Source organism: Sinocyclocheilus rhinocerous, unplaced genomic scaffold (assembly GCF_001515625.1).
Source record: "Sinocyclocheilus rhinocerous isolate Xijiao unplaced genomic scaffold, SAMN03320098_v1.1 scaffold412, whole genome shotgun sequence".
NCBI lineage: Eukaryota > Metazoa > Chordata > Actinopteri > Cypriniformes > Cyprinidae > Sinocyclocheilus > Sinocyclocheilus rhinocerous.
In genome coordinates, this window is record NW_015642498.1 from 323,877 (window position 1) to 347,754 (window position 23,878).

The 23,878-nt window shown below is 37.2% G+C and overlaps 3 protein-coding genes across 3 annotated transcripts in view; 2 read left to right on the forward strand and 1 right to left on the reverse strand.

The window, feature by feature from the left end:
- The window catches only part of LOC107755881 (lysine-specific demethylase 7A-like), a 29,786-nt gene extending 21,360 nt beyond the window's left edge, over positions 1-8,426 (forward strand). Inside the window, exons 8-18 of the mRNA XM_016572841.1 lie at positions 1,477-1,564; positions 1,683-1,789; positions 1,946-2,037; positions 2,134-2,220; positions 3,190-3,402; positions 3,633-3,757; positions 4,711-4,889; positions 5,019-5,110; positions 5,215-5,333; positions 5,426-5,751; positions 7,415-8,426. Of these exons, the coding sequence (XP_016428327.1) occupies positions 1,477-1,564; positions 1,683-1,789; positions 1,946-2,037; positions 2,134-2,220; positions 3,190-3,402; positions 3,633-3,757; positions 4,711-4,889; positions 5,019-5,110; positions 5,215-5,333; positions 5,426-5,751; positions 7,415-7,503 (1,517 nt within the window). The 3' untranslated portion in view covers positions 7,504-8,426. The remainder of the gene's footprint in view (positions 1-1,476; positions 1,565-1,682; positions 1,790-1,945; positions 2,038-2,133; positions 2,221-3,189; positions 3,403-3,632; positions 3,758-4,710; positions 4,890-5,018; positions 5,111-5,214; positions 5,334-5,425; positions 5,752-7,414) is intronic.
- Positions 8,427-9,373: 947 nt separating this feature from the next.
- Positions 9,374-12,360, reverse strand: LOC107755897 (NADH dehydrogenase [ubiquinone] 1 beta subcomplex subunit 2, mitochondrial-like). The gene is made up of 4 exons (XM_016572854.1): positions 12,151-12,360; positions 10,582-10,726; positions 10,378-10,473; positions 9,374-9,913 (listed from the first exon to the last, which is right to left on the reverse strand). The coding sequence occupies exons 1-3, from the start codon at positions 12,234-12,236 to the stop codon at positions 10,399-10,401; spliced, it is 306 nt and encodes a 101-aa protein (XP_016428340.1). The 5' UTR covers positions 12,237-12,360; the 3' UTR covers positions 9,374-9,913; positions 10,378-10,398.
- A 6,322-nt stretch (positions 12,361-18,682) lies between these two features.
- LOC107755882 (histone-lysine N-methyltransferase 2E-like) overlaps positions 18,683-23,878 on the forward strand; it is a gene marked incomplete at its 3' end in the record, with an annotated part of 36,362 nt that continues 31,166 nt past the window's right edge. Inside the window, exon 1 of the mRNA XM_016572842.1 lies at positions 18,683-19,129. The remainder of the gene's footprint in view (positions 19,130-23,878) is intronic.

The following is a 23,878-nucleotide window of genomic DNA, read 5'->3' on the forward strand; positions in this document are numbered from 1 at the left end:
GCGGTGTGGTGTGGGTGTGAGATGACTCTATATTTGGCTTTCGCTGATGTGTATTTGTATGTCTTTGTATACACACTAGTTACTGTTGTGAATTGTGTGTGTGTACAGTGTATTTTGCTGACGTCTATGAATGTCAAGGCTGAACAGTGTTGGAAAGGTTACTTTGGAAATGTTACAGATTACAAGTTACCCTACTTAATGTAATTAGTGTAACTATTTCTAAATTCCTAGTTAATCAGCTTTTACACAGGTTGTAGTCTAAAGCTTTCAGCAGCAATGTGGATTGATGTAATTGGTAGACTTGGTGTGCTGCAAATTCATACAAGAGAACCAGGCAAAAGCATCAGAATGGCATCGCTTTACTAAACGGCCTCGTGCTCATTAAAATCAGGCAAAGCAACAAATAAATATTATTCAACATATTCTAAGTTTTTACAGAAAATATTAAGATGTAACCCCCTTTGTAATCATTAACGTTTTCATAAGTAACTAATTTAATTACACTATTTTTTCTCGGTAACTGTAACGGATTACAGTTATGTCTATTTTGTAATTCAATTTGTGAGTAACTTGTGATATTCTCTGAAGCATCACTTAGTTGTTCTATATGAAAGTGATATTTGTATTGTAATGTAAGTAATGTTGTGTGTTTTTATTTTATTTTATTTATTTAAAAAGCTGGAAATATTTAACCCAGTCTGGATAAAATTTAAAATGGTAGATTTAATTACAATTTTGTTAAATTAGAATATTACATTTAAAATAGTGCTGTCAAAAGATTAATCGCATCCAAAAATAAAAGTTTTTGTTTACATAATATATGTGTGTGTACTGTGTATATTTATTATGTGTATATATAAACACACACACATACAGCATATATTTTGAAAATATTTACATGTATATATGTATATTCATATAAATTATATCATATATAAATATATTTTATATATAAACGTAACATTTTTCTTAAATATTGTGTGTGTATTTATATATACATAATAAATATACACAGTACACGCATATATTCTGTAAACAAAAACTTTTATTTTGGACAGCACTAATTTAAAATTAAGTTAAATGGTTTAAAATATATTTTAAAAAAATTTCTTTTGATTTTTATTAAATAAGATTTTAATAGTTTGTATTAAGTTTTTTAATATTTTAGTTGAATATTTTTTACTTCCTGAATTAAAGTACATTTAAATGATGTAAATTAAATTTAAAATGTTAAATATATTAAATATTAATTTTTAATGTATTATCCTTTTATTTTTAATTAATGAAATGGGTGTTTTAACGTGGTGTAACTTGGTACAGTTTAATCAAAATAATATATCTAACTCGTACATATAGAGACAACACTAAAAATACAATAATTTTAAATGATGAGTAATGATTGTTTTTGATCAAGCTAGTGAAAATGAACTAGGTCTGCTTAAAGGCTTGAATGTTGATCTCTGTTGCCCTCTACAGGTTGGATCCATGCAGTGCTCACTTCTCAGGACTCCATGGCCTTTGGTGGGAACTTCTTGCATAACTTAAACATAGGCATGCAGCTCAGGTAAAACCCTGAAACCTTTTGATTAATCTTCTCTAGATTGTTGCTGTCACTATAGTTAATTTCAGGCTTCTAAACGTATTCCTGCTGTAATTGAACTACCTCCCCATTCACATTTTAGGTGTTATGAGATGGAACGCAGACTGAAGACTCCAGATCTCTTTAAGTTCCCATACTTTGAGGCCATCTGCTGGTATGTGGCCAAAAACCTTCTGGAGACCCTTAAAGGTGAGTGAGACAGGACTACTCATGCAGTTCTTTAGTCCAGGGCAGGATTTTCGATAATTCAACGGTCCGTTGTCAGTTATTCCTTACATAAATGTAGTTGTAGATAAAGCATCATGATCAAATGAAGATTCAGAGTGAAACATGTTTGTGTTTCAGAGCTGCGGGAGGATAAATGTCAAGCTCAGGGTTATCTAGTGGACGGAGTGAAAGCTTTAATCTCATCACTGAAGACATGGCTGAGGCGGGAGGTGAGAGAATGTCTGCTTTGACTATTACATTATTTTTATGGTAAAACTCCTGTGGCTGTTGTACAAGCTCATTTTCACTGTGTGTTTCCTCTGCAGTTGACTCAACCCAACAGTGAGGTTCCAGACCATATCAGGCCAAGCCGTCTCATTAAAGCTCTGACCAAGGAGATCCTATACCTGGAGGTAAGACGAGCCTGAAGAAGTTGAGTTGTTTTGAAAGGGTGATGAGGCCGAGTAACTTGCCACTATTCTCCACGCTTAAATTAAAAAAAAAATTGTATTTAAATTTTATTAGAATTATATTACATTTTACAGAGATTAAATTGGTCATTCTTAAAGGGATTGTTCACCCAAAAATGAAAATTATGTCATTAATTACTCACCCTCATGTCATTCCAAACCCATAAGACCTTCGTTCATATTCGGAACACAAATGAAGATATATTTGATGAAATCCGAGAGCTCTCTGACCCTCCATAGACAGCAACACAACTGACACGTTCAAGGCCCAGAAAGATAGTAAGATAAAAGACTGACACAGAAGAGAAGAAATTGTTAAATAAAGTCGTTATTTTTGTTTTCTTTGCGCACAAAAGGTATTCTCGTGGCTTCATAAAATTACGGTTGAACCACTGATGTCACATGGACTATTTTAATGATGTCTTTACTACCTTTCGGGGCCTTGAACGTGTCAGTTGCATTGCTGTCTATGGAGGGTCAGAGAGCTCTCGGATTTCATCAAAAATATCTTAATTTGTGTTCCGAAGATGAACGAAGGTCTTACAAGTTTAGAACAACATGAGGGTGAGCAATTAATGACAGAATTTTCATTTTGGGGTGAACTATCCCTAAAAATTTTATGCAAATTAAATGTTATTATAAAGTAAATTTATATTATAATTATTAAATATATTAAATTCTTAATGGGATTTTTTTCTTTCTGTATGCCGAATTATATTATATTAGAATTATATTAAATAAATTATTTTAAATAACATGTCAAATATATTTCATCTTAATTCTTAAAATGTTTCTTTTTTTCCTTTACTTAAATGTTTGCCAATTAAAGTCATGGCTGATTCTACATGGCACAACATGGCTGCTAAAGCAGCTCCTAGAAGTTAAATTGATTTGCTGTGTTTCCTTAAACAGGATGAATCGAATAAAGCTGGAAAATCTCAGGGAAGTGCTGAGTGCTCTTTATCACGCACAACACTGGAGAAGGAATATCAGGCACAGCGGGCCGCTCGTCATCTTCACCACCATCATCATCATCACAGCCACAAACTGCCCTCTAACTTGGATGTCCTGGAGCTTCACACGCTGGAGGTATTAAAGAGACTGGAGGTCGGGCCTCTTGAGGAGGTGAGTGCGTCCCCCCCCCACCATAATGCACTGTAGCATTAAGCTCAGATTTCTTGTCCGTTCTCCATAGCGTCATTAGCATTTATCATTCCTTATCATATGACTGTAATGCAATGCTATCAAATGATTGTAGAGGACATTTTCACCTTGATATTGGATATGCTCACTGCTTTAGCAGCATGCAATTATTACTCATTTCCAATAAAAACACCTCTCTTCTCTTGTAACAGGACCCAGCCTTCAGCTCCAAAGTGAATGGCAAGCTCAAGAAAGTGTCTTCAGTGTCTGCAGTAGCTGTTGAGGGTAGTAATGACAACGCCCTGCGCCTGGTGCTATGCAACGGCAAAATTATGCGGTGAGCGTCCTTTACTGAGAAATCATTGAATGGTTACATGCCATTGTTTTCATGTAGACATCTATATTAGGGAACTTTTTAAATAGTGTGGAATTTAGTATAATTTCACTGGTATTGGTATATTGACTACAAAAATGTTGGTATTTGACCTCTTGTACCTCTTAATACTTGACGTGATATAGTTTGATTAATACTAGTTTCTTTATACTAGCTTTACCTATTTATTATTATCATCATTATTATTATTATTATTATTATTATTATTATAAACTAATATTCAAAAGGTTGGGGTCATAATATACTGTATATGTGTGTGTATTAGTTTATTTGTTTGAAATTTCCATTTTTATTCATCATGGATACAATAAACTCATCACAAGTGACGGTAAAATATTTTACATTGTAACAAAATATATATATTTCCGGTCATCAAAGAAAAAAAATGTGCATGCTTTCCATAAAAATATTAAGCAGCACAACTGAAATAATAAATGTTTCTTGAGCAGTAAATCAGCATATTAGAATGATTTCTGAAGGATCATGTGACACTGAAGACTGAAGATGCTGAAATTTCAGCTTTGTATCACAGGAATAAATTACATTTTAAAATGTATATTAAAATAGAAAACCGTTATTTTAAAACGGTTTAAAACAGTTATTGTCATTTCACAATATTACTGTTTTTACTGTATTTTTTTGTTTAAATAAATTGATTCTTGGTGAGCATAAGAGACTTCTTTTAAAAAAAGTTAATAATGATAACAGTAATAGTAATAATAATAATCTTACCAACCCCAAACATTTGAATGGTATGTTTGATATTTTATGTAATAATATTTGATTTTTCATTTATATTTGTTTATTGTAATACAGTAATTACATGAATGTTATATTTTGAAGACTTTTTAATATTCTAAACATCTCATGAAGAAGTGTGTCCTCCTTCCTCACAGCGAGAGGTTAGCGATCAGTAATGTGGCAGCCAAAGTCAGTGGAGTGGAAATGTTGCAGTACCATCAACACGGGATCAAATGGGAAAGAATGTCGATGTGCCAACAAGAAAAAGTGAAAAAAGAAAAGCGAGAGGATGAATTAAGAGTGCACTGCACTATCCAGAAACCAGTCAATCACGGTGAGCAACTTAGCTTTTGCTCGCCAGAATGCTTACATAATACTGAAGCCAGACCAAAGCATCATTTTCTTCTGTTAACAGTGATTGATCATAATGTAAAAGGAAATGTGTTTGACTCTCATCTCTCAGGTCTAACTGTGCAGACAGAACTCAGGACAGAGTCGCCACTTGTAACGTCTTCAGACAGCGACTCGGAGTCAGAAGCAGAAGATTCTGCTGAGGTACTGATGATGTCCAAGCAGCTCCCCAGGAGCTAACCACTTATTTTCACTTGGACAAATGGCTTATCCATCTTAATCCTCTCTATCGCACTTTCTTTAAACAGAAACACTCCGAGTCAGAGAGTTCTGAGGAAGAGGATGGAGGAAGCAAGAGAGACTCGGGGAGTTTTGTGGAGCATCTGAGCGGCCGGCAGCACGGCCACCATAAGCAAGCACTAAAACGGTACGGCTGCCCTTCATTTTACACACCTGAGAAACTCATTTTAAGTGCTTTTTCTCTTTTTTGTGCTAAAATTTAAATCTTGTTTCCCACAGAGAACGCCCTACCTCACCGAGCACAGATGATGCCATTCAGGGCATGCTGTCTATGGCGGGGCTGCTGTGTCAGCGGGCGTCAGCAGGGGGCGATATTTTACAGCAGCACTGGTGGTCCAGTCAGGGTAACAGTAACAGCAGCAGCAGCAGCAGCAGTGACTCGTGGGACAGCAGTGAACCCTGCTCGGCAGCCCGCAGCCCGGAGGGAGAGGATGGGAGTCTCGGAGAGGAGTATTCATATAGAGAGAGCTCACTTTCTCCTCCCCTCCACCCCTCCAAAAGACACGCCCCCAACACCACACCCATCAGCAACCAGGCCACTAAAGGTGAGCAGACTAACCTTCATTACTATTTCTTAGAAAAATAAATAAATCATAGAAACGATAATAGTATTTGTATTGTTATTTCTTATAAAACCTTTATTTGCCAAATCAAATAATATTAATATTAACACATTATTAATATTAAATAATAATAATGTGTGTGTGTGTGTGACCCTGGACCACAAAACCAGTCATAAGTGTAAATTTATAAAAAATTCTGAATAAATAAGCTTTCCATTGATGTATGGTTTGTTAAGACAATATTTGGCTGAGATACAACTATTTGAAAATCTGGAATCTGAGGGTGCAAAAAAAAATGTAAATATTGAGAAAATCGCCTTTAAAGTTGTCCAGATAAAGTTCTTAGCAATGCATATTACTAATCAAAAATTAAGTTTTGATATATTTATGGTAGGAAATTTACAAAATATCTTCATTGAACATGATCTTTACTTAATATCCTAATGATTTTTGGCATAAAAGAAAAATCGATAATTTTGACCCATACAATGTATTTTTGGCTATTGCTACAAATATACCCCAGCGACTTAAGTTTTGTGGTCCAGGGTCACATATGATATATAATTTTTAAATATGTATGAGAATATTTTTGTTGAAACTATTTACACTAAAAATGTAATTATATTAATGCATTCATTTGTTTATAGTGATATTTGTAAATTGTATAATATATATATATATATATATATATATATAATTTGTTTTAATATGTATGAGAATATTTTTGTAGAAACTATTTTTGTCTTAAACTTTTTTTAAGAAAAAATATTGAAAGTTATATTTGTTAAAAAAAAATTGTTTTTGCCTTGAAAAATATGTGAAGGGAGATTTTGAAAATAGTCACTTAAATCACATTTATTCAGAGCGCAAAGAAAATGTCTTTAGTTTTTACTTGATGGTTACACCACATGACAGTTTTAGAGGCATTACATTTGTCAAAACTTTTCTTTAACATGGTATAAGTTTTTTTAAATGATTTGAAATGCAAATAATACATTTAAGTATATTACCCATTTTAAACTACATTTTTAAAGGATTTAGTTTTTTATTTTAATTTATCATTAACCCACTTATGTGACATTTACCAATAAAACATTTTTGGGAGTTCACAAAATCATTCCAATTCCAAATGTGTATTTGTGGAGTAAAGGTCCTTGCACACTGAGTCCGAGATTTTCGTATGCGTCTTTTCGTATTCGTCATCCTAAAAATTCGTCACGCACAGAAACCTTGCACACTGAGTCCGATGCATATTAATTAATCTGTTGCGAAAAAATTAGCAAAACAGTACTAAATGGAGTCTTCAAGCAGTGAGGATGATTTTGTTGTCCTCTCGCTTCTTAAAAAGAAAAAAAGAAAGGTCCATCCAAACCTAAGATACAGAGAGGAAGGAGAGTTCCGCCTCCTTATTAAGAAGCAGCAGGATTATCACGGGCGATTCAAAGTTTACTTCAGGATGTCAATGGCTCAGTTTGATGCTTTGCTAGCGATTATATTTTCAACGTACGAAAATTTCAGACTCAGTGTGCAATGCCTTAACAGTAATGTTCGTGACAGTTTTTCAGAGAACAAGCTAAATGGCTTGTATTGACTTTTGTATTGACTGTGCTTTTGCTTATATCATGTTTTTGTGGTTTTATTGCAGGAAAGCGTCCTAAGAAAGGACAGGTGACGGCTAAACAGAGGCTTGGGAAGATATTGAAAATGAGCCACCATAAAGGCTTATTCCTGTAGCATGACGGAGGAAAAAACGAGACGTGTAATAAATCAACACAGCTGCTTTTCTTAATACGCTGTGACTATCATCACACACACAGTTCTCTTACTCACTGTGCATATGTTTAGGTGATAGGGTATGTTTAATGGCTCACTTTATTTTCACCAATCACACAAAATACAAACATCAGCACAGGGAAACTGCTTTACTTTGGACAGCATTTCAACATTAACAGCCAAGAGTTTCAAGAGGAAGCACAGAAACGGATAGTCGGAGGTCCAGAGAGCAGCGTGTGTTCCGGAAACGAGCCGCAAGTGTGTATCCGCGGGCTGAGGCCTCTCCTCTCCCCTCCCTACCTCTTACCGCATCTGTAGCATGAGTGTCCTGGCGCTCGCAGGCTAAGGACGTCTTCTTAGCCCTCTACAGCCCGACATTGGTCTTCGGATTCCCCGCAAGTCATTATCAATCTGCCTATTTCTCTCTCCTTTGATTGTCTCAGGCTGATGTATGAGCTTTTGAAATGGTGCTGAATCCTTCTCCAGTCCCCTCTGCCCCTGTAAGCAATAATTGTACAGCAGTGAGTGATGTATTGATGATTTAGTGGGCCGCACTTTTAGGATGCGCAGGAAGTCCTCATAGTGGAAAGTATTGTACAACCATCAAAAGAAATCAAAAAGTGGCAAAGATATAACATGATTTTCCTTGATTTGACTGTTTATTCTCCGGCGGACTTAAATAGGCGATTTAAAGGAATATTCTGAGGTAATTTTTGTATACCGTTCAAGTTCTGCTGAGGAAAATAAATTGGAGTTGTACCTTGTTTTGTAAAAACAAAACGTTTAATTTAAAAAGTTTAGTATTTCTTGTCAACCTTTTTGGTTTATTTTTATTATTATTATTATTTTTAACTATATATCTTCCAAAAGCTAGTGAAATACTGCGTTTACACTGGGGAAAAAAACTGAGGAAAATGCGGTGCCTCACGTTACTTTGCCTTTGTCACAACCCAGTGGCCACTGAGAGGTACTGCATCCTGGAGCGCCGCCTCTGAAATACTGTTTGTGATGTAGTTTGCAAGGACTAAATATGCTTGTCACGTGATTGACAATGATCTATCGCTCATTCTGCATAATTTATGTTCTATTTTGTTTGTTTTGGAAGATTTTTTGTTGTTGACTGGATAACTTATTAATTTCAAAGTTATAAGGATTTATATTGCATCGAGTTTCCCGTTTTTCCTTTGCATTGAATAGTTTTGTAAATAGGGGTATAATTTTGAATGTTGCCAATTCAAGAGGAATGAGCTTTTGTTTAGGTTAAGCTTTATGGATTTTGTAGTAAACACATTTAATGCTACTTAAAAGAAATTTGAATGACTTTTCCGGTTCAATTTACCTCTAAAATGTTTAGCGAGTTTGTTTGAATAATGTTGCTTTATGTTGACTTTATGACCTGTTGAAACGGGACAAAAGGATTTCAGCGGGACCAACGACAAAGTGGTGCTTGTGTGCGAATTTCTTAGAGAGGCTATGAAACGTTTTCTCAGGGAACATCAAACAGGTGACATCTTTGAATTCATCACCAGCACTGTCATACAATCTCGTTTTATACTCGTTTGCCGACAAATGTATATATTCCCAATTGTTTTACTTGATTCTTTTTTTGTCTGGTGGACGTAAATCCCAGATTCAGAACAAAGCTGTGTCCCGCTCTGAAGTATATTACATAGTTTGTTGGACTTTGTGCATAGAGCAGCACCAACAGATTATGATCAGCTATTCTCGACTGTTGTGTAAGAGGTCTGTTGGTTTAAAAAGCGAATGCACTATTTTGGATGACTTGAGTTGGAAAACTCAGGCTTTGTTACGGTTTTGAGTTTTGCTCTTACGCATGTGTTTTATGAAAAAAAAAAAAAAAAAGTTCCTCTGTTTCCGTTCACTAACCTTGATATAGACAAGCACCCTTTCAGCTTTCTCCTTCATATTTGATCAATGGAGCTGGTTTTCAGACAGGTTTCCTTTGCTTTGACGCATTAATTGTACAGTATTTATTAATCTCTAGCATTCATTTCCATTTTCAACTGTGGTATAGGCTTAATGTCACTGTGTTTTTAGATGCTGTGTTCTGTTCCTCCGTTTCAAAATTTCCCAGAGTTCTCTATGAAAGTTCTGGATGTGATGGAATTTCTCCAATGCAATGTATATATAAGATGAGGGAAATGTTTTGTAGATCACACTGTTTTCCCCCCTCCCTTTACCAAATGTTAAGTGATAAAACACTGTTCTGACAAATCGAAGCGTTGATGGATTTTATTTATACTTAATAATGCAACTTTTACAATTCGACTTGATAATAAGTCCATATACATAACAGGAACTTTCAGTTTCCTCTACAGAAAATGTGCGGGTTTTGCGATCTGGTGCACATCTGCAAAGCAGAGAAGAGAAATATCAGTCATGCATGCTGTGGCAACACCAGGTAACCGCACTGAAGAAATAAGCTATTTCTCCTGTATGTAAATGAGTTAACGGGCTGGTTTGCCAAAAAAAATAAATTCTGTCATTAATTACTCACCCTCATGTTGTTCCAAACCCGTAAGACCTTCGTTCATCTTTAGAACACAAATAAAGATATTTTTGATGAAGTCCAAGAGCTTTCTGACCCTCCCATAGACGGCAACACAACTGACAAGTTTTATGGTCCAGAAAGGTAGTTAGGATATCGTTAAAATAGTCCATGTGATGTGAAAGATCTCGAACTTCATTAAAAATATCTTAACTTGTGTTCTGAAGATGAACGAAGGTCTTACGGGTTTGGAACGACACGAGGGTGAGTAATTAATGACAGATTTTTCATTTTTGGGTGAACTATCCCTTTAAATGCGCATGTACATTGGGTTGTTGAGGGCAAATCTACTCTTCATCATCAGGTGGGATTCCCAGCTCCTCATCTGTCCATGCTGAAGTGTCCGGCCATGGGAAATGACCCTAAAGAGACATTTAGCTAAGTGGCTGGTAGTCTGTTTATTATGAAATGTTTAAAAACAGTAGCATTTTATCCCAATGCTCATCTATTTTGATGCGGTTTCCACTCACCAGTACGGCGTCTGGGTCGTGCCAGATGTGCCACAGGATCCAGAACCACATGGCGCCGCTGAGCAGCTCTGCCTGAAACTTTTGGTTCTTGGTGAGCTGAGGAGTTTGTCTGTATTGGGGTTCAATATGAGGGCCTCCTCCTGCCCTAAAACATAACCGTCAGAAAGATTACCGGTAAGTACGTGAAATGTAATGGCTAGCAGTGCTAATGAAAACCCATGATACATGCTGATACTAATAAGCTGAACAAATATATATGGATATTTGTAAATAAATTAAAATACCTAAAATAATTAATTTATGAATTGTACATAAAATAGCCAATTAAATATTTTAAAAAAATTTTCTTCATATTTATTACACTCAATTATTTCTGTAATCGTATTACATTATTTATTTTTGAACAAGATTTTATAATATGCAAGAAATAACAAAATTACACCAACATACCACAACCCTTTACCCATCAGACATAAAGTATCAATTACATTATACAAAGATGACAAAAAAAACACAATTATACATATTTTGGGATTGTATTCCCTACTTGTATTTTTCAACAAATTACAAGAAAGGTTGCCAGATTGCATTGAATTTCTGGGAAGACTCTTGAAGAGAGTATCTTATTTTTTCCAGTTTAAAATACACTGCATGATCTCTTTAATCCAATGGAGGAAATTAGGGGGAAAGGGGTCTTTCCATTTAAGCAATATTAACCTTCTGGCAAGTAGTGTACAAAAGGCTAACATTTTACAATTATAGCTACTTAAGCGCATGTTTTGTGCTGTAACGCCAAATATAGCAATAAAAGGAGATGGGTCTACTGGCAAACACATTATTCCTGAAAATGCATCAAAAATCAATTTCCAGAAGTAATACAAACTCGGGCAAATCCAGAACATATGTAAGAGGCTTGCAGGAGCCTGCCTACATCGGTCACAAATTATTACATTTATTTTTAACATATACATAAGATATTTTTACACGTCTTGTTCTAACAAAGCTCAAACATTTATCTGCGTTGAACAAACAAGTAAAAATAAACATGGAATTACCTTTTAAATAATGAGTAAATGCATTATATTAGAACATATCTTGCAGAATGTATATTTTGCTTTATTATTAGACAATGCAATTAACTAAATTTACAAAGTACAGTGGTACTATCCATTTTTAGACAAGTTACCGTGCTTTTTACCTTGGTACGAGCATGTGTTTTGATAAGTAACGTTACCATAATAATACCAACAACCTTGTATTTTGGAGTACCATGCAAATACCATTGTATGTATAAATGTACAAATTAAATGCCAAGGTATTACAGTTTGATACCATCACTGTACCATGGTACGACCAGGGTAACGTTACCAACTTCTATTTAAAGCTAACCTCTATATACTCTACTTGTATGCAACCATCTAATTCTTTACTAATAAACCTGACTAATTCCGTAAGTTTCGTTACGCTGCTGCTTCAGTATTATTAAGACTTTCCAAGAATGAAACTACAGACTTTACTGTATTCAAGCAGCACGTTTAGCCTGTTAGCTTCCTGCTGATAAACACTCACTTTCTGACGGTCATCTGCTGAGGTCCGCGTCTGAAGAGCTGCAGGCCTGTTCGCAGGACCCCCGCCGTCCTCCTGAGAGAAGACATGCTTATATTTGTGCCACCACTATGTTTTCACAATTAGTTTGGATCGGATGGGCTGCGGTGACCAGACAGCTAAATGTCACTTTTTACAGCGGCCGTTTCTCTGGCCTGCTAATAACGAGCGCTGTGATTGGTCACTTAAAATAAGGCGATTTAATGCTACTCGCTGTCTGTTCGTTAGAGGGCGCCAAATACCCACCGAGAAAAGATTGTATAAATATCGGTCAGGTATTGTAAATAATAATAATAAATATAACAATAAAACTTGAATCAATTTAATATAAATTACGTACTTAATTTGGTCATTTATGTCTTTATTGGGCCTACTTTTATTAGTGTGTAAAAGTATATTTTAATTATTGTTTCTTTCCATTTATGTTAAAATCCACTCTGGGCAAAAGTTAGTCAAGAAATAGGAGAGATTCTGCTTGTGAATTGTATTGTACTTTATTTGTATTCATTTTATAGTATGCATTACATGAAGAGACGTTTAGGAAATTGTATTTACACGATTGTATTAATGCAGACTATGAAAACAGGACACAGGAGACCAGTGCTCATTATAGGAGAAATAGTACTTTATTTGCTCAGAGCAATAAATGTCAACATGTTCTATTACTGTCTTTATGACTCCAAGGACTACCATGCAAGAAAATATTCAAAAGGTTGGGAGAAACTAGGAGTGCCAGTAGAATAACACAATTAAACACGACTAATCCTGTGATTTATATGTTTCAAAACTGTATGTTCAGCAATTAAAAACAAAGAAATAACAGCTGTTTAAAGAGAGAGAGAGAGAAGTTTACAGGTTATCAGGCTACATCTTTTAGCACCTTAACCCTTTAAAGCCTGGCATAAAAATAAAATAATAATCAGAATATTCTTTAATTGTAATTTTTATTTCAATAGTTTATTGAACCTCTTTATTAAATTATATATTTGTCAAAACATATAATATTTTTGATACATTACGTTTTTATGGCCTATAGGCCTGGTTTCACAGACAGGGCTTAGACTAAAACAGGATTAGGCCATAGTTCAATTAGGCCATTTAAGTAATTTTCATAAATGTGCCTTAGAAAACTACAATACTGGTGTACATCTTGAGACAAAACAAAGACACTGGCGTATTTTATGATCGGGGGGATAAGAGTATGATATAAGTGAATGTGGTGCTCATACTTGAGAAGGAAAACTCAGAGGCCCATACAGAGCAAAAATATGCAGTTTGGTGTAGATGAAATTCTGATACCTTGTAATGTAAATCAATAACATTTCTAAGAGTATAGCAGACCACTTATAATATGCATATAAATATCAGTTGTATCAATAGTGGGTTAGTAATATTTGAGATAATCAAGATAGATGTAGAAGATTGTGTAGAACAGGTTTTTATGCACATTTTTTATCATTTACAGGGCTTAGAAATGAGATACAGTATGCTTTATAGGTTAAGTTTGGTTATTTCAATACAATTTAGTTGTTTCAGCCCCAGATTTAAAAAAAACACTGCACTTTACTAAGCATAATAATAATAATAATACATTTTAAAGCTGTAACATGTTGCAATCTGGTCAATATAATATGCACTTGGACTAAGAAGACAATTAGGTAACGGGTTATTGTGTTAGTACAAACATATAGGCTACTAAGAAGTTAAAATAATGTTAGTAACGAAAATGCTTGGGAAGTCGTTGTAAAACAGGCATTTTGAGCTTAAGGGACTTAGTACAAAACAACTACAACTCGCTAAGCAGTGCGCTCTATAGAAAATGCTCCAATACGCCATTTACTAATCACAATTAGGTAACGGGTTATTGTGTTAGTACAAACATATAGGCTACTAAGAAGTTAAAACAATGTTAGTAACGAAAATGCTTGGGAAGTCGTTGTAAAACAGGCATTTTGAGCTTAAGGGACTTAGTACAAAACAACTACAACTCGCTAAGCAGTGCGCTCTATAGAAAATGCTCCAATACGCCATTTACTAATCATCATCCCGGAGCAGCGCAGAGGAGGCGTGCAGGGAGCGACAACATGGCGGCTCTGGAAACACGATCACTGAAAAAGGCGAGCACTTCATGCAGCTTAAAGCCACGACGTTACCTAACATCCATTTTAACGAATGCAAGAAATAGATTACTTAAGGCATTATGGCATCGCACAACGACGATGTGAAACCTCAGCCGGGATGTTTTCTGCACACGACTCGTTTCCTGATCGCCACCTAAACAGGAAATGCGCTGCTTTTGTTGCAGCTCATATGCGGCTGTTATTGTGACGTAATACACTACTTCTTAAGAACATCTCTCATAATAGAAGTTTGACCTTTAAGAATTCCCGAAACACACATGAATATATATATAGATAGATAGAATGGTAGTTTTATCAACACGCATATGTAACGGATAATGATTGCAACAAACTATTTAATCACAATATATGACATTACAACACACAAGACTGTTCAAAATATTACTCTTAATAAGCAAATCCAGTAATAAACAGCACTGTGTAAATGCACCTTTAAGTTGGTTTGCCAACCGCCAATAAAATTTAAAGAAGAAGAAGAAGAAGAACAGCACTGTGTCCCCACATATGCCTTTGTGATGTCTTAATTTAGATTAAACTCGTAATTTGTCACATCATGCGTGTTGGGGGCCACGTAATTACGTCATGACGCAGAAGAAAAAGAATCACTGAATCGTTTATAACCGGTTCTTTTGAACGAACCGAATGAACACCTCAAAACACTGCTTTCATATTCCGGTGTTTGAGGCGACAAAAGCGCATCAAGGTTTTTAGTCGTCGGCGTGCATTTTAAAACACACGGCTGATGATGTAACGTTACTCTTACGGAGCTGAATCCGGTTTTCTGCGCACTGTGTAAATGCACCTTTAAGTTAGTTTGCCAACCGCCAATAAAATTTAAAGAAGAAGAACAGCACTGTGTCCCCACATATGCCTTTGTGATGTCTTAATTTAGATTAAACTCGTAATTTGTCACATCATGCGTGTTGGGGGCCACGTAATTACGTCATGACGCAGAAGAAAAAGAATCACTGAATCGTTTATAACCGGTTCTTTTGAACGAACCGAATGAACACCTCAAAACACTGCTTTCATATTCCGGTGTTTGAGGCGACAAAAGCGCATCAAGGTTTTTAGTCGTCGGCGTGCATTTTAAAACACACGGCTGATGATGTAACGTTACTCTTACGGAGCTGAATCCGGTTTTCTGCGATGATATTTTCCGGAAAGCCCGTGACCCCGCCCTGTGTGCGCTTTGTGCAGTGCTGCGAGGAGCATTGACGCCATCTTCTTGCGATTTTTGTGACGCGGCACGAGCTAATTTTGTATATAAAGCAACTCCGTGACAGGGCTCTTCTAAAACGCCGTGTTTCAGAGGTCCGCTGAGATTCAAGTATATGAAATGGTTAATGAGAGTTGGCGCCTTACTGTCGTCCACAAACAAACACGGTCGGATCTCCGGGTGCGCCGCTCTCCCCTCTCAGCTCAGAGCCCGCCCACATATGGAATACAGATGATGTCATCTGTAGCCAATCAGCGCCGAGAAAACAGGACAATACGCGTATTATTGGTCAAGGGCAATGTCATTCATTCTATTCAAGAAGGCCAGGGAGGGGGACGAGCGGAGAAAATCGCCATTTTGAAAGCGTAACAAAATGAACGATATATCGACGCTGAAATAATACCCTAGTTCCAGGACTGGTTGAAATGTAGCCCATCTTTATGTCCATCTATAATCTCAAACGTCCCGAGAGTTAAAACCTGAAGATGATTTAACTGGCGTAGTAGGCAATCCTGTGCGATACAACAGCTCGATTTAACTATCTCTTTAGTTTCGTTTTCCTTTCAATTGTACAAATTCGATGATCGGCGCGTCACATCGCAGTTTTCTGCTTTGTCTTGCTGTGTTTCTCCACTCCGCATTGCATAGCTCTTCAACAGCTAGTGGTTGTTTTTATAGCACAGACTGCGCATGCGCAGGAGGTTGCGGTTTAGATCCAGTTTAGTATGGGGGAGGGTGTTTGTATGTAGGTGAGTTGCTCGAATGAAGCCGTCTGGTTGAAGAGCAACATTTGGAGACCGTGCAACAATATATCAATGTATAGTATGTGTATATACACATATGATGTGTATATGTGCATTGTATCAGCATGAACTTGAGAAACTAGCTTTGAAGAGATCTCACAAAATGGGGAAAAAAGCAAAGTACAACAACAACAAGAAAAGAAAAGAAAAAGAGTGGGTTTCTCCGGAAATATTATATTTTCATTACACTCTGCAGATGTTTGTGTTTATACTTGTGGTCATCCCACTCCAGTTACCTTGAGCCAAAAACAAAAACAAAAAAAAATCTGCACTTGTATAAAGGGGTTACATAACAGATTTTGTATGTACTGTTTTGGGCCTCACAAGTAAGTGTTCATATTCAACCGTAGTAGGCAAAGACTTGTGTAGGCTGCCTTCTGCTTTGTTTTCACTCAATTCTTGTATATAGCTCTTATTATTTCATATATGTTTTGACATTTGGATACTTATAATGGGTGAAGGGATTCCATAAAAAAGGAAACACATGTAGGGCTGACGATAAGACTTCCACATCAGGAACCTATAAAAAAAGACAATTTTACCACGTACACATGCAGATACAAATTTGAAATTCTTATTTTATCATTCCAAAACACCCAGATATTGACGCAAAACACAAGGTCTTGGCATAATTGAAACTCTAGAAAACTCTAGAAAACACTTTTATTATTCCTTGTACTTAGGTTTGGGGATTCAGACAAACTTTGGGATCATTTTTGCTTGGACATGAATGTAACCTCAAATCATGTGACTTGCATTATATTAGGGTATGGAGGTTTTAGTTAATTAAGTGCATCAACTTGGTTTTTGAGGTTTGCTTGTTCTTTTTCTTTTTTGTATACAATGAAGTGGAGTTGTTAATGTAGTCCTATTCATTGGATGTTATTAGTAATTGATGGTCCTTCGCAGTGATTGGTCATTATGTCTTTTTAATGTGCTTGAGCTGGTAATTGTATGTTTAAATATACCTGATGAAGATCGCAAGACTGAAACGTCAATAAAAACTGTTTTTGATATTTTTGCAAGTACTGGTAGTGTGCAGGATTTAATTTTTTCCTTATTTCACTTTTTTTTTTTTTAATTTCAGTGTAAACACTACTCACATTAGTTATACTACAATACGACAAGTACTCGAAATGGGGCACTCTAACTTATTGTGGTAGTAGTTAGATTTGCAGCATATACATAAACCCAAATAGGAAATAAAACAGTTATCAAAAAAACGTGTCCTATTCTGTGTCCTAAACTCCTGAAACATTGGTGTCTCATATATTAGGGCAGTCACTGCAATTTATGAAAGAAATCAATTAAATAAAGATGTAACCCCCTTTGTAATCATTAACATTTTCATAAGTAACTGTAATTTAATTACACATTTTTTCTTAGTAACTGTAACTGATTACAATTACATTCATTTTGTAATTAAATTACATAATTTAGTTACATGTACTAACCAACACTGCTCACCATAATCGCAATATTTTTATCAATTATTTTTTCCCTTCCACGCATTCATCTCGTTGGGCTGAGCCTTCAGGCTTATTTGTAATCATTGACCACAAAACAACTCTGAAGTAGCATGGGTATATTTGTAGCAATAGCCAATATTGTATGGGTCAAAATTATCGATTTTTTCTTTTATGCCAAAAATCATTAGGATATTAAGTAAAGATCATGTTCCATGAAGACATTTTGTATTTCCTACCGTACATATATCAAAACTTAATTTTTGATAAGTAATATGCATTGCTAAGAACTTAATTTAGACAACTTTAAAGGCGATTTTCTCAATATTTTGATTCTTTTGCACCCTCAGATTCCAGATTTTCAAATAGTTGTATCTCGGCCAAATATTGTCCTAACAAACCATACATCAATGGAAAGCTTATTTTTGTTTGGTTTTGTGGTCTCGGGTCTCATATTTTCAATGAGACAATTGAACGATTAATTCTTAGCAGTTGTCCATTAAGTTAGCCGACCAGTAGGATTGCTGCACTGGTTTCAAAATACTTAATTGCATGATAGTTTTATTAACACGCATATGTAACGGAGTTGACTTAAATACCATTTTACTATGATAATGATTGCAACAAACTATTTAATCACAATATATAACGTCACATTACAACACACGACTGTAACAAATCCTGTAATAAACAGCACTGTGCCCCCACCCACATATGCCTTTGTGGGCAAATAATGTCCTGTCCTAACAAAGCATACATCAATGGAAAGCTTATTTATTCAGCTTTCAGATGCGGTATAAATCTCAATTTCAAAAACTGGACCCTTATGACTGGTTTTGTGGTCCATGCAGGGTCACATTTCTCCACAGAGGGCTGCAGTGGACTGTATGCTTGCCGCGGATGAACACTCTCTCCGCCCCTGAGGTTGTGCGCCGGACCGGGAAACCCCGCGGATCAGAGGCGGAGCGCGCAGTGACAGAGAGCCGGGGGTGAGCGGGGGAGGCGGAGCCACGGCACTTCTGCCAGGGCCGCCATTTTTGCACAGGGAAAAGAGACAGGATTGAAGGGATCCAGTTTCTAACTGTCGGCATAGATATGGACAAAATTGTCGGGTTTTAACAGTCTCTAACTGTACGTTTGGATTAGAGCACCACGAAGCGAAATACAAGTGCGAAACCGCGCGATTTGTAAAGCTTTGTTACACATCCGCAGTGGAGAGCGAAGTATTGTTTTGGTTGTGTGGTAGATCAGGCGGTGGGGTCTCACCCGAGTCACCCGTGTCTTTATTCACAGTTATTACAGTGGACATCAACGGTAAGTACCTGGCGTAATCCTACAGCTATCGGTTTGTTTATCAGAGGGGGTTGTTTGATGCTACTGGCTAAGTGACTTGCTGAAGAGTGTCCCATCCTTGTGTAGATGCTGAAACTGTGAGCTTGTGTTATTAGTTTGTTAAAATTAGATGTAATTACAACGTTGCTGTGCATTTGTCAACCCTCCTTTTGAGGTATAAATCCCACCTGGCTTGTTGTAAAGAGGGCAATCCGAGCAATGTGTGTCTGCGTGTGTACGACTTAATTTAGCAGCTAAGGTGGCTAGCTAGCTCACACCCACATTTAATGCCTCACAAAAGGAAAGATCTCAAATTGTAACGCTGTTTTATTGTGGTAGCAACCAGAAAAGCTGCACACGAGAGTAGCGGAAACTCGTTGTCGTTTCTCTTGCGTTGTTGGAAAGCTGCTAGCTACACCAGCAGTCACTGGAGAAATGCTAGCAAGTTAGCCAACCGACCAAGAAAGAAACCGCTCGAGACTTCAATAATCTCTTTACATGCTGGGATGTGCAACAAAAACTGCTTAAGAGTGTTTCCATTTTGGTGAACTCGTGGTCACGTCCCACGATACGTTGCTCCCGCCACTTATCTACAAATCTTGATGGCGATATGCACGTTTACAACTATTTACACGTGTTTTTGATGTGCATTTTAGAGAATGAGAGGTGTGAAATGTTTAAAAAGGCACGTTGTGCTCTGACAGAGCCTGCAACAACAGGGCTTTTGTTTACACCTCTCAACTCCGGCTAACCATTCACTAGGTCCACTCTTACCCCATACCTAGCCCACAAATACACTTTAAAGCCTATTGACTGACAGTGATTCTTAGTAGTAAGACCCTCTATAAATACGATGTGATTTTAGTCTTTTGTTTTTGGACTGGCTCTAATCGCTGCAGAGAATATGACTGACTTAGTACTGCTTAGCATGATATTGTGTCGATTTAGCGTAGAGGACATAAAATAAGCGCTTATTTAGTGTCTGTCTGGTGTGTTTTGTGTGGTTGTGTGCTGATAATGAGTGCTGCAGGCGTGGGGGAGGGGTTCGGGCTCGGTTCTTGTAGTCAGATCTGCTTTAGCTTCTCCTCAAAGTGGACCAGAACCGCGCTGCTTTACCAGCGAACTGCGCAGTTATGCCGTTTATAGTCAATAAACCGTCGTTTGACGCGTTTGTAGGCTTAGAACGATGTGTGTAAGATACTTATTACTGGAAATTTGATTTATGCCTCCATGTAAGGAAATTAAACTCTCCAGCGTATCATATCGATGCGCATTAGCATAGCAAGCTAAGCAGTTAGCTTCACCGACTAGCTGTTTGTGAGGATGTTGTTTAATTAACTTAGTCGACCCGACGCGGTTACTTTAGCTTTGTAGACGCGCTAACAGATCATTTAGTGATTTAAACGCAAAAAAAGTAGTTAAAACGCACTTTCCCCCAGATAATCGTGTGCATTGTGAGGTAAGCTGAGGTTGGCTAGTCGTCGTCAGTCAGAATCGCTAGCTACGCAGAAACGACGCAAACACTTTGTTCCAGCACAAAAACAGCGCATTTGACAAATAGATACTTAAGCATATGTGAAAAGGCGGGTTTCTTGTTATCTTGGCCGTTTTCAGTCAAATTTCAACGAGTCTTCGAGCGCAGTATTTCCTCTCAGGTGCTTAGTGAAAATGGCGGATGAGTTGATGTTGTGGTAATGAAAGCCTCCACACCCCTAGATCAGCTCTTACACACTGCAGCGCCAACACACTCACCCACGGGCAAGTGTTCAACACACACCAGAAAAATACAGTGCTGTGTTTCACCAAATATGATTATAGCCTGCGTCCACTGAACGCTTTAGCACATAAACCCAACCATATGAGTGTGTTAGATATGCACCCTTGTTGTTAAACCTGGATAAACCTTCATAAATTTGTACACGACACTCAAATCTCATCTAATTCGTGAAGCAAAGTATAATAAACGACCAGTAACAATCTGTTGTTGATGTCTTTACAGTGTTCAACCTTATATTTCTCCATTCAAATGGTAGTTTTCATATGGGATTAGAAGATAATTGTCGTCTTTACAAGGTAAAGTGTATTTAAGGCTTTTAAACATGAGGCTGATATTGGCAAGATGGCACACTGGAGTTAAGTAAAAGTATAAACATGCAGCCCTTTGTGGAAGGAACAATAGGGGATTTATTACTGGCACTCATCTTTGTTTCATAGTAGCACAACCTCAGACAATCTTAAATGTAGCTCAAACAGCTGATCTTGTTCCTCTCTGTTTTACAACACAATACAATACATTATAGGCCTGGTCGGTATGGTGATACGTGTACCGTTTCATCGATAGACATTTTTGCTATTACACGGTATGCAAGTATGGTCACAAGTGCTTGCCACGCTATAGCGATAAAGAAAAAATAAGAAAATGAAACTGAAAAAAATAAATAAATGCGGCTTGTCCGTTGAGTCCACAGTATGCGAATGAGTTTTATTTCACGGCTTATTGCGCTTGAACGTTCCGATAAACTGAGGCAGTTATGTCTTTAATCTATTTAAGACATTGCAATGTCTTAATAAAAATATATATAGGCTCAATACACACAATGAAGACTGTGCAGTGATTTTTTTAAATGTTTGATTTGATTTCTGTAGTATTTCTTACATGATGCTGTTAAATAGATCTACCGTATCTGAAAAACTTACTGCAATATATATTTTTTCAGTTGTCTGTCCTATATTGTTTCTCCTATTGTTATTTGCATCTTTGTTCTAATTTGTAATAAAGATGAAATAAAATAAAGTTAACTTCATTGTGAAGTAAAACGACTCATATTGCGAAATAAGAATTCCGTCATACCACCCACCTCTAGGAAATTGTTTTGTGACTTAGTATACCTTACTGGAAATTCATGACTGAAAGGCAGGGTTGTGTTGTACCAGAAACCTAGATGTGTGCATTGCCTCACCTAAAGTATTAACAGGAAACGAGATGTTTCTCGAGCTCGTGCACAACCATCTACATCTTAAAACTACTCGGCAATAACTGTTTTGGTTTAACAGCCACATTGAGCAGTACGACTTTATTTGAGGATGCCGTTGAGTTTACTGCAGTATAGAAAAGAGTGCAACCCACACGACTGTGTCATATTTCTCTCATGATTACTGCTCCCTCCCTCTGGTCAGCGGGGAGTTTACAGGTCCAGAAGAATGTGGTTATTCATCAGAGCGGTTAGATGGGGTAAACATGGGCCCTAATGCGTAATGAATAGACGATGATGCTGCAGAAAGGTAATCTTGATCTTGGATAGGAAGCAGGCGAGTGACTGCTCATGCGTGAACTGATAGCACATCATCGGGGGCTTCGGTTATCCAGCGGGTCAAGCCATCACGCTGCATATGAATGCTGATGTTTGAGTTTTATCACTCTTAATGTGTCTGGTTTCTTTCCCTCAGCCTGACCGACTGCATGACTGTGGAAAGTTTGCTGAAGTTCACCCATATAACTGTGTGGGCCTCGTCCTGTGTAGCATACGTTAAATTCATGTGTCTTCATCAATAGAAATCATTTACTTGCCGCCTTTGTTAACCGCAGCGCTGTTCCTATATCTTTGGTTGTGTTTAGAAGGGCTTTCGGTAATAAAAACCAAGGCGTTGCTCCAACAGCTTTCTGAAAATGCCAATTTTTGCATATTTCTTGTAGAAGCCAGTATGTGCTACATTTTTTTTCCCTTAGCCAAACTGTGAGACCGGCCTCTGTGGTGCAAACTTTGGCAGCCACGGGTGAGATGATGGTCTGAGATACTTGCCAAACACATGCTTTGGACCTTTTTCCTTCAGGACAGCACCATGGCTGAGATTCAAGATGGCCATTAAGAACGGATTTGCCATCTATTGTATAAAAGCTGATTTGCTCCACAAATACTGTATTTTTGTTTGAGGCACCTTTTTTTGCATGGAAAAGCTCGCGAGCCTGTGCTTGCCTGCAGATAACGAGAGGAGCAGACCATGTACAGTGCAGGCTGTGGCTTTCTGACAGGCGTTTCCTGTAGGTGGAGGTCCAATCATTGGCATGTAGTGGTGTGACATCACAGCGAGGCTGTGGAGCTGTGCAAAGAGGATGGAACATCAGCCTACGCACATCAACACACAGCTCACAACTCACACAGTGACACTAGAGGGAAGTGATCCACGCGGAGAATGAAGCAGAAGCACGCTTAGCTGCGCAAACCTGGTTTGTTTTTAAATGATAAACGTAGTGCATTTCAACTACTCTTGTCGTCTCATCTGACGGAAACATGGTGAATGAACTTGAAGAGTTCAGAATGAACACTTGACGGTGTCATGTTTTGCATAACCTGACTTTTTTAAGACAGGGATGCATGGAAAGGTGAAGGTTGTGTGACAACTGATATAAAAAGTGACTATTTTTATTGTACTAGGGCGTAATAAAGCTATTATTGTAGTAAATATTGACCTGAAAGATTAAAACGTGCAATTCCGATCAGCATAAACAGCTCGGCAGCAGCTGCATTCACCATCCTGTCTTATTCTTTGTCAGGTTGTCATGTCACACTCGCATTCTAGCCTCACTGCGCATGGGTGACTCGACGCTGTGTGTGTGTGTGTGTGTGAGGCCATGGGCAGTGTCTGTTTATTCTCTGTGTTGACAGAGGGATGGAGAAGTAAAGTACCCCCCCTCAAGAGAGATGGAGGTTTTAAAGTGAGAGAGAGGCAGGT